The sequence below is a fragment of the Lolium perenne genome, chromosome 5, assembly GCF_019359855.2.
Source record: "Lolium perenne isolate Kyuss_39 chromosome 5, Kyuss_2.0, whole genome shotgun sequence".
In the NCBI taxonomy this organism is placed as follows: domain Eukaryota; kingdom Viridiplantae; phylum Streptophyta; class Magnoliopsida; order Poales; family Poaceae; genus Lolium; species Lolium perenne.
Genome location: NC_067248.2, coordinates 192211886 through 192227682, shown reverse-complemented (window position 1 = coordinate 192227682; position 15797 = coordinate 192211886). Strand labels below are relative to the sequence as shown.

General features: G+C 41.7%; 2 protein-coding genes across 2 annotated transcripts in view; one reads left to right on the top strand and one right to left on the bottom strand.

Moving 5' to 3' along the window:
- LOC127303944 (uncharacterized) overlaps window positions 1-15497 on the bottom strand; it is a 58658-nt gene extending 43161 nt beyond the window's left edge. The window contains exons 1-3 of the mRNA XM_051334657.2: window positions 15131-15497; window positions 13536-13570; window positions 13326-13448 (exon numbers count right to left, since the gene is read on the bottom strand). Of these exons, the coding sequence (XP_051190617.2) occupies window positions 13326-13448; window positions 13536-13570; window positions 15131-15497 (525 nt within the window). The remainder of the gene's footprint in view (window positions 1-13325; window positions 13449-13535; window positions 13571-15130) is intronic.
- Window positions 4159-7601, top strand: LOC139831073 (uncharacterized). The gene is made up of 3 exons (XM_071820225.1): window positions 4159-4532; window positions 6341-7213; window positions 7321-7601. Exons 1-3 carry the CDS (start codon window positions 4511-4513, stop codon window positions 7365-7367), a joined length of 942 nt encoding a protein of 313 aa, XP_071676326.1. The 5' UTR covers window positions 4159-4510; the 3' UTR covers window positions 7368-7601.
- Window positions 15498-15797: the final 300 nt, after the last annotated feature.

Sequence of the window (15797 nt, the reverse complement as noted above, 5' to 3'; positions counted from 1 at the left end):
TAAAAGATAAAAAAAAAACTTTACCAAATACTCATTACACATCATACAGAATAATAGCCAGATCATCCTATGCCTTCAGAAATATGGGGAACTACTCACAAGTGTCAAACATGATATAGACTGGAGGCATAATGATTACAACACAATCTGAATTTATAATCTATCCACCAAATAATGAAAAAGTATCAATCACAAACATGCAACTAGCCCTTAAAAAAGTATCCGGGGTTCAATCAAACACAAACTATGAGGGAGAGGTGAAGTCAATATTGTAGATGGTAATGGTGATGAACATGGTGCTGACGTTGGAGGGCTGCTACTCCAGACTCCAGATACCGATCTCGATGGATTCTCGTGATCCAGGCAACAATGCGCCATGGATGTGCCGCCGCAAAGTTCGGGCTTTTGTTTACATGATGGAGTTCATTCCTCTCTCTCTCTCTCCCTCCATTGTTCTCTACGAAGCAATATAATATCGCTAGCATCGGTGCTTCATTTTCCTCCTTGCCCGTCGAGGCAGCGACTCCCTCCCCCTTTGCCGAAGGCTATGGCCACCACACTAGTCCCAATGCCACTGCCTCCTCCTGAGAGAAGAAGCAAGGCGGTGATTTAAGCTGCCCATCGTGGATATCAATGGCAATCCGGAAATTAATTGGCAGGCTACTCGATCCCAACCCACCGCCGGAAGAGAGCTGCAAGCCCATGATGGGCGCCAGAGCGGACAACCACCATTGGTTTGATTCTCTTGTCCCCAATCTCGTGACCACCAGCTCGGCAACTCCTCACTACCTTCGGGCATCGACTTTTGCCTCCCCACAATGTTGGGCAACCTCATCCTCTTCCCTCTTCTTCTACCATCCGTCGTGCTCATGATCTCGAGTTCCTGAGCTCATGTGCAACGACTTCCTAACTATTATTCTTTTCCTAGATAGGCGGATGTATCTGAAAACACTATTTATAATCATATTTATAATTCTTTGTGTGTGGATTAGGATTCGCGGTATTTGTGAATTCCATACCATACACTAGCCCTATTTGCAGGAGATTAAAGACTTTAGCAAGGATTTCAATCCTCAAATATATGCAGCTTAATGTTTCAACCGGTGTTCAACAATAGATCCATCTGGAAGATGAATATACCTTTAAAAACAAAGGTTTTACATGGTACGTTTGTCGGGGTGTTATTCTTACTAAAGATAACGTTGAAAAACACAACTGACATGGTTGTACAAAATTTGTTTTCTGTCACGAAGAGGAGACAATAAAACATCTTTTCTTCCAATGTCAGTTTGGTAGGTCTATATGGTCAATCGTTCAGATAGGTTCTATCTTATACCCACCTCGAAGCATTTCAAATATTTTTGGCTATTGGATAAATGTGGTGGATTCTAGATTTAATACGCTGATCAAAGTGGGACGATTGCTATTTTTTTGTCGCTATGGCTATGTAGAAATGATAAGGTTTTTAACGATAAAAATTCTTCTCTTATGCAGGTCATTTAGCGGTGTATGGCTTTGCTCTATTTATGGTTGTTGCTTTAGCGATTGGAGGACCGCGACCTCTTTACGAAGGTGTCTACACAGTTGGAGAATACGGTCAAGGAGTATATTTCCAAACATGAGTGGCTGCATAATTGCCGGATGCTGCTACTCTAGACTAGTTGGTTGTTTTCGTTTTTTTGCTTATGCAACGTTTACCATGTTTTTTTAATGTATTTTAACGTCTGTGTGCATCTTAACTATGCAGAGGCAGGGTGTAATACTTAAATCTTTTGAGTAATTAAGTTTTATCAAAAAATGCAGCTTAATGTTGGTATAAGAAAAAAATTAGAGATAATTGTATTAGTCACAGTAGCTATACACCCATGCGAACACTTCCAATTCTAAGCTATTCCAAGCCATCTTTTTGCGTCATATTATGATGTTGCTTCATGGCCAGTTGATAATCAAGCAAATCACAGTTATCTAGTTCTTACAGTGTTGAATATGTAGCAATGATACATCCGCAGTGGAAACATTATGTGATTCAAATTTGTCAAGATTGACACTTGCAGAACTTCCAGGACTCCCTTGCTCTTCTAAAGAAAAGCGGCCCTTAGAGAGTCACACATTTTGAACGTATGGTCAGACGCATTTATTCAGTACCGACCTCATCCTTCCCATAACAATACCCTTGATAGGTATTAGTGATCAGTGATCAAGTTCGTGCCATAACATTTCCTTAGACCACATAGTTTTACTGATCAGTGATCAAGTTCGGGCCTTAAGATAATGGTTTTTGCATGGAAAGTCGCCTTCAGTCAGGTATTTATTTGCACACACTCTTTGTTCATTTCCTGTCTGACAAATGTCACTACTTCAAGGGCCGGTATGCTTGATTGAGTGCCTTTTTGAGCAACTTGGAAAATTTGTAACAGAACAGAATTTTATATGATGAAAAGAACTCTTTGCACATCACTATTGAAAAATAGTTTATTTGAGGTTTCAGAATCTGAATTTAGGTAGTGCTCACAAACATAATGGCAAATGTATACTATGTATAAATTAATGTCCAACATGGCACCTCGGAACACATTCTCCAATTGTAATTGGTGCCATCAGCTCTAGGATGTGTGCCATCAGCTCTCCTTATGCTACCAACATATATATGGAAGGTTAGGCAATTCAGATTTCGATATATATACCTGCTACTTATATTTTCATAATGCAATATAGTCAGAGATAATGTGGCAAAATACTAATGTATGACCTGGAACTGCTATTATGCCCGTCACAGTTTAGCATGGTTCAGTTGGAAGGCATACAAGTAGCATCCCAGTAAGCCCGATTTCTTACTATATATTATCTATTTAACATAGATGAAGTCTCATGGACTTTAAGTCACCAGTCTCATCTGAAAGCTTATTCCCACACTGATGCATAAATATGTTTCTCCATCGCCTTAACTGAGCACAACTTTAAAGTTTATTCACATTGATGCATGAATAATTTTCTCTATATATTGATTAGTAAATTCTTAAAATGAGGGAGGGGTACTGTTTTTAATTGGATTGATTTGGGGCACACTACCTATAAGCTTTTTGATATTTTCCTTGAATGATAATCTTGAATCATGATCCACCTTTTATATTTTTTGAACTTTGACTCTATGCATTAATGGATATTTTTTAACTTCCTAAATTTGTAGTTTGTTAGAAAGATGTATATTCGGGAGGACAGATAATATGCTGCCGTTTGTGAAAGCAAGGACATAAACTAGAGAGCTCACAGTGGAAGCAGACTAGTTACCATTGTCGGTGCTCTTCCCTTGATATGTGTAGACTGTAGTTACATTCATATTTGAGCTGAATATTGTATCTATGCTGTAATATTTTGGACAACCCTTGCAGGGTTAATTAAGAAGCAAAATGAGATCCGTTTTCATAGTATTCTTCACTTTCCAACTTCTTTCAAGCATATAATGAGATAATCAATAATCTGATGGAGTGGGAAATTTGTATGCAGCTTATTTCAGTAAAATTAACCTCTTTTTTCTCAGAGAAGCTAATATGAGGTACCATTACCAACGCTACAATTAACAACCCGGCTCTAGGAAAACCTTAACCACTAGGGACAGTTTAGTATGAACAAACTTAGCATATAGTTCTCTACAACCGAATCACACATTCGATGATAATTGCATAAGTTCATACAAGGACATGTCTTATAAATTTAGGTGGAAATAGTGACACCTCTAGGACACTATCCCTAATGGGTGTGCCTACGGTTGGAACGCTCCTTTTGCAGCTCCGCCTGAAGGGAGACTATCTTCTTGTTCGCTGCCGCTAGGTCCTGGCAAAGACCCTTGGTGGCAGCAACCTCCTCTTCAACAGCCTTGACAAAGGATGATGCTCCCTGCAAGAGTCAAAAGAAGAAGTTGAAGTACTTCTTTTATCAGCATCAAGAACTGATGATATAGAAGCGAAAGCATACCTTCATCCCAACCGAAGTCGTCTTTATATGATCCTTCCCCTTAATATGCAGGCCCACAGGGGATAACACGGATGCACCTTCAAAAGGTATTGTCGATGAGCTCACATGTGCAACCGGAGTCTCAACCCTTGGAGGCACCACAGCCCTTCACAAAGAGGAGGGAAAGTCAGCACATGGCTGTTGGATATTTTGGTGATCTAGGCTGCTCTCCTAGGTCAGATCTTTTTGGGTTGCTACAGTAGGACGGTGCTACAGTAGGGCGGTGCTACAGTAACTGGCCACCTATCCTTATGTGTTGTCTTGATCGGAGACATCGATTTTGATCCAACGGTGCTGGTTCCCCTAGTGCATAGTGCTAAACATATATAAAGGGGTCAAATGACCCTAGAAGAGTGGAGAATACACGGCTGCTCTCAGTTCTCTCTCTCACTCTCTCTCTCACACAAATTAAGCCACCGATCAGGCTAGCACTAAAGCACTGGGAAGAATCAAGCACAAGTTGCTCCATTTTGGTGTGAGCAATTAAACAAGAGGAGACATGGCATCATCTTCAGATCAAGGTATTTCTGATCTTATTCTTTTGTGGCTCAAACTAGAGCTAGTTGATCCTGCTGGATCCAACAATGGTATCAGAGCATCTAGCTCTTAAGTTTGAGCCCTCTTATGTTAAGATTCATGCTTGATTTATCAAGCCAAAATCAAGATCAGGGGCATATGCACATACCCATGTGTTTATATGTTGTCACCAAGTCAAGACATATGCCCAAGTTGTTTCTGTGAAAGAATTTTATGCTTATGTTTAAAGGCTGTTCTTCCTGGTTATCAATTATGTTTTAAGTTTAAGCCCTGTTTTCTTAAGTAACAGCCCTAAAAGTTCTAAAGTGAATCTAGGGTTTTCTCGGTTTTAAGCATATATGAAGGGGATTAAGACAGATTCTTGCAAATCTTCAAATTCCCCAATTCCTAGAAACCCTAGAGTTAAAATCCTTTATGATTCTCCTCTGAAATCAAGTTGTGGTTTCGGCTTAAGCATGATTCTTTAAAGGGGAATGAATAAATAATGATGAATTTAAGCACTTCTTCCCAATTCCGAAACCCTAGATTACGAAATTCCCCAAATTTGAAGGAACCCTAACCCTAATTCAAGATCAAGATTAAGAAGCGGACGATTACCTTATGGGCCTCGTCGTCGTCGCTGGCCACGGCGGCGTCGGAGCCATTCTCTAATGTTGGCAGGTGTGCTCGGGTTCAAACCCGAGCGGCCTCGCCGTCCGCTGCACCGGCCGGCAGCTCGTCTCTACGTGCGCTTGTCGCCACTGGAGCTCGCAGCCGTGCTGGAGAATGGTGAGGGGAGGTCGCCGTCGCGGGGACGCCCGCACGCGCGCGCCTGCCTCGCACGGAGGCGCCGCCCAGAGTCGCTCGACGGAGCTGCGCGCTGGCCAAAGCTGCACGCAACTCCGGCGAGAGGGCCTGGGTGACGCCGAGTCTTCTTCCCCGTCGCGTGGTGCTCGCCGCCGCCGCCTCTTGGTCGCTCGGCGTCGCCATCGCTGTCGGGAGAGGAGAGGAGGAAGAAAGAAAGGGGGCTAGGGTTTTTTCGCCGGGAGCCGGGCGACGGTGAGCTGGTTTTGTTCCAGCTGCGGTCGTTCCTGGCCGTCGGATCGCATCCGACGGTTCAGGTCGTCCAGGCGTGTTGCTAATGGGCTGTGGCCCAAGAGGGGATCAGGGGGAGCTAAGTCTTTGGGCTGGGCCAATTTTGGCCCGCTCAATATAATTATTATGCTAATAATAATAATAATAATAATAATAATAAAAAAAAAAAATTAGGGCTGAAATAAATATCTTTTCAGGGCTATTTTTTTCTGGATAAATTGATTATGCTTATTATGTTTATTTTAGGCCACAATTTTAATTGTCATGCTTAGTTAATTTACATGTTGATATTACTTTTATTATTTAGTTTATTTATGATTAATGAATTATGGTGATATTTATCACTATAATTATTATGTGATAATGCTTCCGCTGCAAAATAAAGTTTATGGATCCTCAAATAAAGTGTGGTTTTATGCCTTGTCATTCTGACCAAAGTTGTTTGACGGGCATTTTAACTGCAAAATTCTTTTATTGGTCTGTTTCACTTCTGGCCAAAGCTGATGTGAACCGGGTCGGTAAAAGAAAATAATGAATGAGGATCATTAATGTGTGGCTTCTATTTATCAATTTGGCCAAAGCTAATTGATGAATATTTGTCCACAAAATTTTGTTGTTCATTTTCATCTCTGGCCAAAGCTGATTTGAATTTGATCAATAAAATTTAATGATGATTATGATGATGCTTACTAAAGCATTTTGAATTTTTCTTTTGCAGCAACTAATGTCTCTAATATTGCTGGAATGCTAAATGGCATCGAACAGCTAAATGGCAGCAATTATGTCACGTGGAAGGAGAAGCTTGAGATCACTATGGCCTTACTCAATATTGATTATGCTCTCCTTAATGATCCTCCTGAGGTGCCTAAAGAAAATAATGAAAATTATGAAGCCCTCAAGAAGGAATATGACATTATTAAGACTAAGTGGGATGACTCTAATCGCAAGTGCCTTATGATGATAAAGGGCTCCATTACACAGAGTATGAGGGGAGCCCTTCCTGATTGTGAGACAGCAAAAGGGTACTTTGCAAAAATTGAGCATCAATTTAAAGGGTCTTCTAAAGTTTATGCAACAAGTCTTATCAGAAGGCTAATTGATGAAAAATATGATCCCACTGGAAGTCTTCGAGAGCATATTATGAAAAAGTGCAACATGGCCGCCAAACTAAAGTCAATGGAGATGGAAATCTCTAATGGTTTCCTCGTCCATTTTATTATGTCATCTTTGCCTCCCCAATTTGATCCATTTATGATCAACTATAATGCGATGGATGTTAAATGGGAGATTGATGAAATGATGGCGCGATGTGTGCAAGAAGAAGAAAGGCTTAAGGCTGACAGAATTGATCATGTTAATCAGTTTGGTCATTCACAAAAGAAGAAGTATAGAAAATTTGTGAATGAATATGTGAAGCCCAAGCCTTATAAGTTCAAGGAAAAAGGCCAATCCTCAAAAGGTTCACAGCAAAAGAAGCCAGAAAAAGCGCCTAATGCTGAAGGAAATAATTCCAATGCTTGCCACTTTTGTGGAAAAGGTGGGCATAGGCGAAAGGATTGTTTTGGCTTCAAGAGATGGCTCAAAGAAAGAGGTACCGACACTATTACTGTTGTTGAAGAATCCCTTTATGTTAATTATGCCACCAATACTTGGTGGATTGATTCAGGTGCAACAATTCATGTTGTAAATTCGTTGCAGGGATTCAATATGAGGAAGACCCTAAAAAGAGGGGAAAGAACAATTAGAGTTGCTAATGGTGTTGAAGCTTATGCCGAGGCGATTGGAGACTTCACTCTTACACTTCATGGCGGTTTTAAGCTTCAGCTAAATAATGTTCTTTATGTACCCTCGATGAAACGGAATTTAGTTTCCGTCTCATGTTTAGATGATGATAGTTATGAGTGTCACTTTGGGAATAAGCAGTGTATAATTATGTATGACAATAATAATGTTGGCCTTGCTGTCGACACGACAAACTTTATGTAATTTCCCTTTGTGATGATATAAATAATGTGGGTTCTACCTCAAATATAAATGTCGGTACCAAACGCAAACGTAATGATAATGAGACTTCTTCGAAATTATGGCACTATCGTTTAGGCCATATTTCGAGGGGGAGGATTGAGCGTCTCATTAAAGATCAAGTTCTTCCTTCTCTTGATTTTTCGGATGCGGATGTTGATCATTGTATCGACTGCATCAAAGGAAAATATGCCAAGAAAATTAAGAAAGGTGCAAATCGAAGCACGGGAGTTTTGGAATTAATTCATACGGATATATGTGGTCCGTTTAATGTGAGATCGGTGGACGGTTATAATTCATTCATAACGTTCACTGATGATTTCTCCCGTTATGGATATATTTATCAAATCAAAGAAAAATCAGAGGCATTAGACAAGTTCAAGATTTTCAAAGCTGAGGTTGAAAATCAATGTAATAAAAGAATTAAAGTTGTAAGATCTGATCGTGGTGGTGAATACTACGGCAGACATGCAACTTATGGTCAAATTCCTGGACCATTTGCAAAATTCTTACGGGAAAATGGCATTGCCGCCCAATACTCAAGACTGGGTGAACCTCAGCAAACGGGGTGGCTGAAAGGAGAAACCGCACACTTATGGATATGGTGCGGAGTATGTTAAGCCACTCCACTTTACCGGAGAATATATGGATGGAATCCATTAAAACAGCAGCAAATATTCTAAACAGGGTTCCCGATAAATCGGTGCCCAAAACACCGTATGAATTATGGATCGGGAAAAAGCCAACCCTGAATTATTTTCATGTATGGGGCTGTCCTGCTGAAGCAAGGATTTTTAATCCGGTTATGGGAAAATTAGACCCCAAGACAGTCAGTTGCCATTTTATTGGTTATCCTGACAAATCTAAAGCATATCGATTTTATTGTCCAAATCAGACAACGAAATTTGTTGAAACAAGACACGCTGTGTTCTTGGAAAGTGATATGATGAGGGGGAGCATGACTCCCAGAGAAATAGTCTTGGAGGAAAAACAGGAATATGTCCCGATGCACCGTAATCCAAGAGCCGGTGTTCCCAGTACATGCTGAAATTGCACCTCAAGTTTCAGCTCCTGTAGCTGATGGTGCTCACATAACTGGACAACAAAAGGACCAAGAACAGCAATTACGAGTGTATTCAAGAAGGCAACGTGCTGCTAATGCAACACCTGCTGATACACCGGCGACTGTTCCAGATGTCACAACTAATGATGCTCTTATTGAAAATAATCAGCAGTCTCAAACTGTTATTAATGTGCCGAATAATGAGCCTCTTAGAAGGTCACAGCGGGCTAGAAAGCCTGCTATTCCTGATGATTATCTCACCTACATGAGTGAGGATACAAATGAGCCAGTGTTGGATAATGATCCAACCTCATTTAAGGAGGCTATGGAAAGTGAATATTCGTCTAAATGGCTCGATGCTATGAAAGATGAAATGAAGTCCATGAGCACTAATGATGTATGGGACTTAGTAGAAATCCCTGAAGGAGCCAAAACAGTTGGATGCAAATGGGTCTATAAGACCAAACGTGACTCCAAGGGTGATATCGAAAGGTTTAAAGCAAGGCTTGTGGCAAAAGGATTCACTCAAAGAGAAGGGATTGATTATAATGAAACTTTTTCACCCGTCTCTTCGAAGGATTCATTCAGAATAATTATGGCACTCGTGGCTCATTATGATTTAGAGCTACATCAGATGGATGTCAAAACGGCATTTCTAAATGGTGACTTACATGAAGATGTATACATGGCACAACCGGAAGGTTTTGTTATGGAAGAAAATAAACATTTAGGATGTCATCTGAAGAAATCCATCTATGGTTTGAAACAAGCATCAAGAGAGTGGTATCTCAAATTTGATCAAGTCATAAAGAAATTTGTTTTTAAGGAAAATAAGAAGGACAATTGTGTTTATGTTAAGTTCAGGGGGAGTAATTATATCTTCCTGATATTATATGTTGATGACATACTCTTGGCCAGCAGTGATAAAAATATGTTGATGGAGACCAAGAGATTCCTGTCTTCAAAGTTCGATATGAAAGATCTCGGTGAAGCAACTTATGTTTTAGGAATTGAAATTCACCGGGATAGATCCAGAGGGATCTTGGGGCTATCTCAGAGAGCATATATTGAAAAAGTACTGAAAAAGTACAATATGTATAAGTGCTCAGCCTCGCCTGCTCCTATTGTTAAGGGCGATAAATTTGGGACTTTCCAGTGCCCAAGAAATAATTATGAATCTGCACAGATGAAGTCAATTCCTTATGCCTCAATTGTTGGGAGTATTATGTATGCACAAGTGTGCACTCGCCTGATTTAGCTTTTGTGACCGGGATGCTTGGCGAGATATCAGTCCAATCCAGGTCTGGATCACTGGAAGGCTGCTAAAAAGGTCTTGCGTTATTTGCAAGGTACTAAAGGCCTCATGCTTACTTATGAGAAATCTGATAATCTCGAAATAGTGGGTTATTCAGATGCTGATTTTGCGGGGTGTGTTGATACTAAGAAATCCACATCAGGTTATATCTTCACCCTTGCAAAAGGAGCTATATCATGGAAAAGCTCGAAGCAAACTGTTACTGCATCGTCGACAATGCAGGCAGAATTTGTAGCATGTTATGAGGCAACCGGGCAGGCGGTATGGTTGAAGAATTTTATCCCTAAGCACTAAGAGTGATTGACAGCATTTCCAGCCTCTCACTCTATCTTTGCGATAATCAACCCGCAGTGATCTATGCGAGTAACAACAAGTCAAGTGCAGCTGGCAAATTTATTGACCTTAAGTATCTTGTTGTGAAAGATAAAATCCAGGATCAAACAATAGATATCAAGTACATTAGTACTAAATTTATGTTAGCGGATCCGCTCACGAAAGGCTTACCACCCAGCGTATTTAGAGAGCATGTTGCCGGCATGGGTTTGGTTGAAAGCTTTTAATCCTGGAGAAGTTGGAACTATTATGGCACCATCTCCCCAAAAGGGACTCATTTTGAGATCGGATGGGAACCATAGTCACTTGGTTTAGCAGTACTTAATTGACTGTTGTAACCTATTGTCTTGGTGTACCATTTTATCAAAAGATGAGTCTGTAATGTTTATGATGTTTATGTAAAGAATTATGTAAATTAAGTTAATATATGATGTGAATAAAGTTTATGGAGCTCATAAATTAAAGAGGTTCATTTTGATATGAAGTAATGTGCTATAGTCACTAGATTAAATGGTACCTAACAGACCATTATAATCTTTTCGTCCTAGTGCATTATTTTGTTGAAAAAAATGAGCTTATAATGATCAGCCTTACGATCAAGGGGGAGAATGTTGGATATTTTGGTGATCTAGGCTGCTCTCCTAGGTCAGATCTTTTTGGGTTGCTACAGTAGGACGGTGCTACAGTAGGGCGGTGCTACAGTAACTGGCCACCTATCCTTATGTGTTGTCTTGATCGGAGACATCGATTTTGATCCAACGGTGCTGGTTCCCCTAGTGCATAGTGCTAAACATATATAAAGGGGTCAAATGACCCTAGAAGAGTGGAGAATACACGGCTGCTCTCAGTTCTCTCTCTCACTCTCTCTCTCACACAAATTAAGCCACCGATCAGGCTAGCACTAAAGCACTGGGAAGAATCAAGCACAAGTTGCTCCATTTTGGTGTGAGCAATTAAACAAGAGGAGACATGGCATCATCTTCAGATCAAGGTATTTCTGATCTTATTCTTTTGTGGCTCAAACTAGAGCTAGTTGATCCTGCTGGATCCAACAATGGCATGTGTTTAGACCAGAAAATCTCGAGTCAATTGTAATGATACCTTGTGGAACGAGGCTTCTTTGTGGAGGGGGGAAACCTCTACTGCCTCTTCATCCGAGGAAGACACAACGAGGCGTCGCTTCCCCCTAGACTAAACCAATGAATCCGGAGAGTTAGCACGACAAACCTTGTGGTATCGTAAGAATAGGATAAAACCAGGAAACATAAGACATAACCTTGGCAACTGGATCCCGAGCCGCAGGCGACTTCACTAGATTTTGTTTGGGGGGCTGGGCAGGCTGGTCCTGAACTTGTGGTGGAGCTGGAACCTTTTCCGCTTCTAAGGTCTTCCACATTCCAGCCGACTTCATCAGTTAAGAATATAAGTACTGAAGTTGTCACAGTAAGAAGGGAGAGTAGATTGAAATCTTACTACAGGAGCATCCAGCCTGCTCTCTTTGGGAAAGTGACACGCAGACATTGGGATCCCATCTTTCCACTGCGAGAAGCCAGTGGGACGGTGCAGAAGGATACCACACGCTAGAAGATATGCAAGTCAAAAACAAAGGATCATTTGGAGGAAAAAGGTACTAATGGAAATTATATGCGGATGGGATTTGGTTTACCCGTATGATCCTTGAGGGGGTCCTTCCCGGAGGCTTGGACCAAGGCAGGATCATCTCTCTTCTTTAATGGGCTAATGCACCGCATATAAAAATCTTCAGCAACATGAGCAAGTTCATTGATCTTGCATTTCTCCTTGACAGGCACTGAGTTCACCGGCGCGGTATCTCCATTCGGGGCACGGACGGCGACGCCTTCCTGGCTGTTGGCGTCTGAGTAACCCATCAGGGGACCAGATCCTCTAGCCTTATGTTTAGCCCACTTCAGGACGTTCTCGGGCTTGAGAAAATTCGTATGATCAACTCCGGGACGCTTGTCGTCGGGTGGTACAACATTAACAGAAGACATGCCATCTCCCACATAGTATTGCCGGCTTACCTTCTCTGCAACTGGTTTTGCAGGTTCAACCGCAGGACCCTTCTTATCATACTGCAGCCCTAGTTCCCGAGAGGAACAAAGAAGCATTGTCTTCTGTGGAGATGGTTTCGCAAGTCCATCTTCAACTTTCTCCCTAGATTGCAGTGTTGGCCTAGGCGTCACCGGTACTATGAGTACGCCTTTACCCTTGTGGCTCGATTGTTGGCTGTTCTGCGGCAGAAGCTTTGAATCAATCTCATTACGTTGAGAGAGCTTTTGCAGGGTGTCAGTAGCAACAAGGGCAGTATGGATTTTGATAGCCCGATCATTAGTGACATTACCCCGGGAAGCTAGGTTTTTGATAAGCTGGTCTTCACTGATTTCTGTGTGCTCCCTCTTCTGTCCCCCATCAGTTTTTTCTTTAGGTTCCTTGGATTGCACCGCCATGGAAGAGGGTTCCCTAAAGAGTCCTTGAACAATTTCCTGGTTTGTATACCCTTGCAATTGTGCGATGTTAAAGGGCTTGAGAGTGGTTCCCACGATCTGTCGGTGGCATAGATAGGGCTTCCATTTCTTATGGTCTTCTTCCCTTCTCTTGAAGCACTCGAAGTGCTGATAATTCAGGACTGGAGCCAGTCCCTCTACCCAATTGACCCCGATATCCTGCAGCACATTTGAGAAGAAAACCTCTCTTTCATGAACATTTGGGTGCATTTCAAAACCATGGTTGTCACCGGGTTTTTCCAGCCAACGTGCCAGCACCATGCAGTTTGCACTACCGTATTCATATAGACCTTCCACATAACCAACTTTACTCTCTGTCCCTTCTTCAGTCTTGATGTAAATAAAATCATGAACCTGCAACGGTAGTAGCACAAAAAATGTAAACTGACTGGCTCCATCCCTCGAAATGTAAACAAGGCGTATGTGCGGATGACCCAGAACGTACCGAAATTCTCATTCCATAGCGGCAAAAGGATCTGTAATGCTTCCGCCATTTATCCAAGTGTGGCACATGACCTAACCATGTAAAGCCTTCTGGATTGTTTTCAGCAGATGCTGAAGGGTCATCCTAGGTGAACAACATAAATATCATTATGTGGAAGCAATCATCAGGGACACTATAAACAGAGAAATTAAAATCATCTTGAAATCATACCTTGGATGCCGAGGCAGAGGTTATGTACGGAGAATCTGCATAAACAGTAATTTAGGAAAGAAAGTTAGACTCACTCAACTCAACCTCGAAAAAATATTAATTCACTCTCGGAAAGAAAAGGTCAATTCCACGTATAGGTGTCCCTAGACCAAACATTGGATCGGATCTATTTTATTATATATATAGTAATAACCAACATAATAGGGAAAAGCATGCATAAATCCAATGTATTCACTCAACATCTATAACAAGGAAGCCATGATGTTTAAGTCCATGAACTTTACACGCATCTACCAACTTATTTGTCGTCCTAGAGAAGGAAGACATAAACATAACATAATCCAAAAAAAAAAGGTAGATACACACAGGGAGAGCATTGCCTCACGTCCATGCATGGTATTAAGTCACCACTCATTGTTAGAAAAATTAATTCAATCTCGAAAGGAAATTAATTCATGCTCAAACAAGAAAATCCAGATCCACATATCGGCTTCCATGGACCAAACATCGATCGGAGCAGATCTATTGTGTCATGGACCAACCATATATCAGAGCATATCTACTGAGTCATAGTAATAACCAACATAAGAAGGAAATGAACATAAACCCATGTATTCAGCCAACATCTAACGAGGATCAATTCATCAGATCTATTGTGTCATGGACCAAACATCACAGCAGATCTACTGTGTCATAGTTAAGAAGAAAAGAAAACATATATCCAATCTATTCACCCAATATCTAACGAGGAATACATCAGGTCTAGTGATCGACCTACCTGCAAAGAAAAGATCTAGTGATCTACTGTGTCATAGACCAAACATCGGAGGAGATCTATTGTGTCATAATAATGACCAACATATATATATAAGAAGGAAAGGAAAAAAAAAGGACATGGTGTTTTGGCTCATAGGTCCAAATGCACCTATTGTAAAACATGCATTTTTAATGTATTTTAATATATCAAAAAATCTGAAATAAATCTGTATGTAAATCCGGATGTGCTATGTTCACACACGAAATTTTGAGAGAAAAAGATTTTCTTGTAGGATGTGTAAAAAGACAAATAAATGTCTCCTGAGAAGCTATGTATGAGCACCCAAAATTGTCTTTTTTAAACAAGTCTCAAAAAGTATCACTTTTTCCGAAATTTTGTGTGGGGACATAGAATGTATGGGACCTAGAATTTTTTCCAGATTTTTTTAATATTTCAAAATATATTGATTATGCAGTAGGTGCATCTACGCCTGTGAGCCAAAGGATTTCCGAAAAAAAAAACAATGTATTCAGTGACTTCAGTCCCAACATCTAACGAGGAATGCATGATGTGTCAGCCCTTGAACTTTACAAACGATTTATAAGTTATAACCCAGGGAGGTAGATACCGCTAATAATAAGGGTGCACAAGCAGAGCATGCATGATCTGAGATCTCGCGTCCATGCAAGGCAATGGTGTGCAATCCTTGTCTCGCATCGTGAATTCATGATACGAGACAAAAAAAAAAATACAGTATGAACCTTGCACTACAAGTCTAGAATATTCACCTCCGCACCTAGGAATGGAATGGGACGGGGTCGAGAAGAACGATACGTACCAGCTGCGACGAGCGACGTGAGCCAGTCCATGACCTCCCTCCTGGACTTACAACCCAGCTGCGTGGCCTCCACCGCCACTGCCAGCGCCCTGGACGGCCCCGGCGACCGGGCCGCCGCCGCATGGATGGACCACACGAACTGGTCGTGCGCCCAGTACACCATGTTCCCCAGGTCCGACAGCTTCCCGACCACCGCTAGATCCCTCTCGACCTCGCCGCCGCCGTCGCGGGGCGGTGCGCAGCGGAGATAATAGCGCACCTCGCTCTGCACGACCTCCTCCTCCCACCCGACCCACTTCTTCGCCGCCGTCTTGCCACTGCTCTCTCCCGCGGCTGCCGGCGGAGGAGGAGAGCGCGAGCTCTTCATCATGGGAGGGCTGAGAGGAAACCACCACTACCAGTCTACCACCACCACCACCTGCCAGTGAACAAAAACCAAACGGGGAGCGGCTGAGAGAGGCTTCAAACTGGTGGGGGCCGAGAGGTGGGGGTTTGGGGCAATTTATAGGGAGTGAACGTGAGAGATTTTGCACATAGTGCCCTGGAGTTCTGAGGTATTCATTTCCCAGGTTGGCTCAAGTGTGAGAATCGGCAGTTTTTGGCCCTAATTAATTGTGCTAGGACATTATGTCCTAGGATTTCAGGTGCTTTTTCTTCTGTGTACATC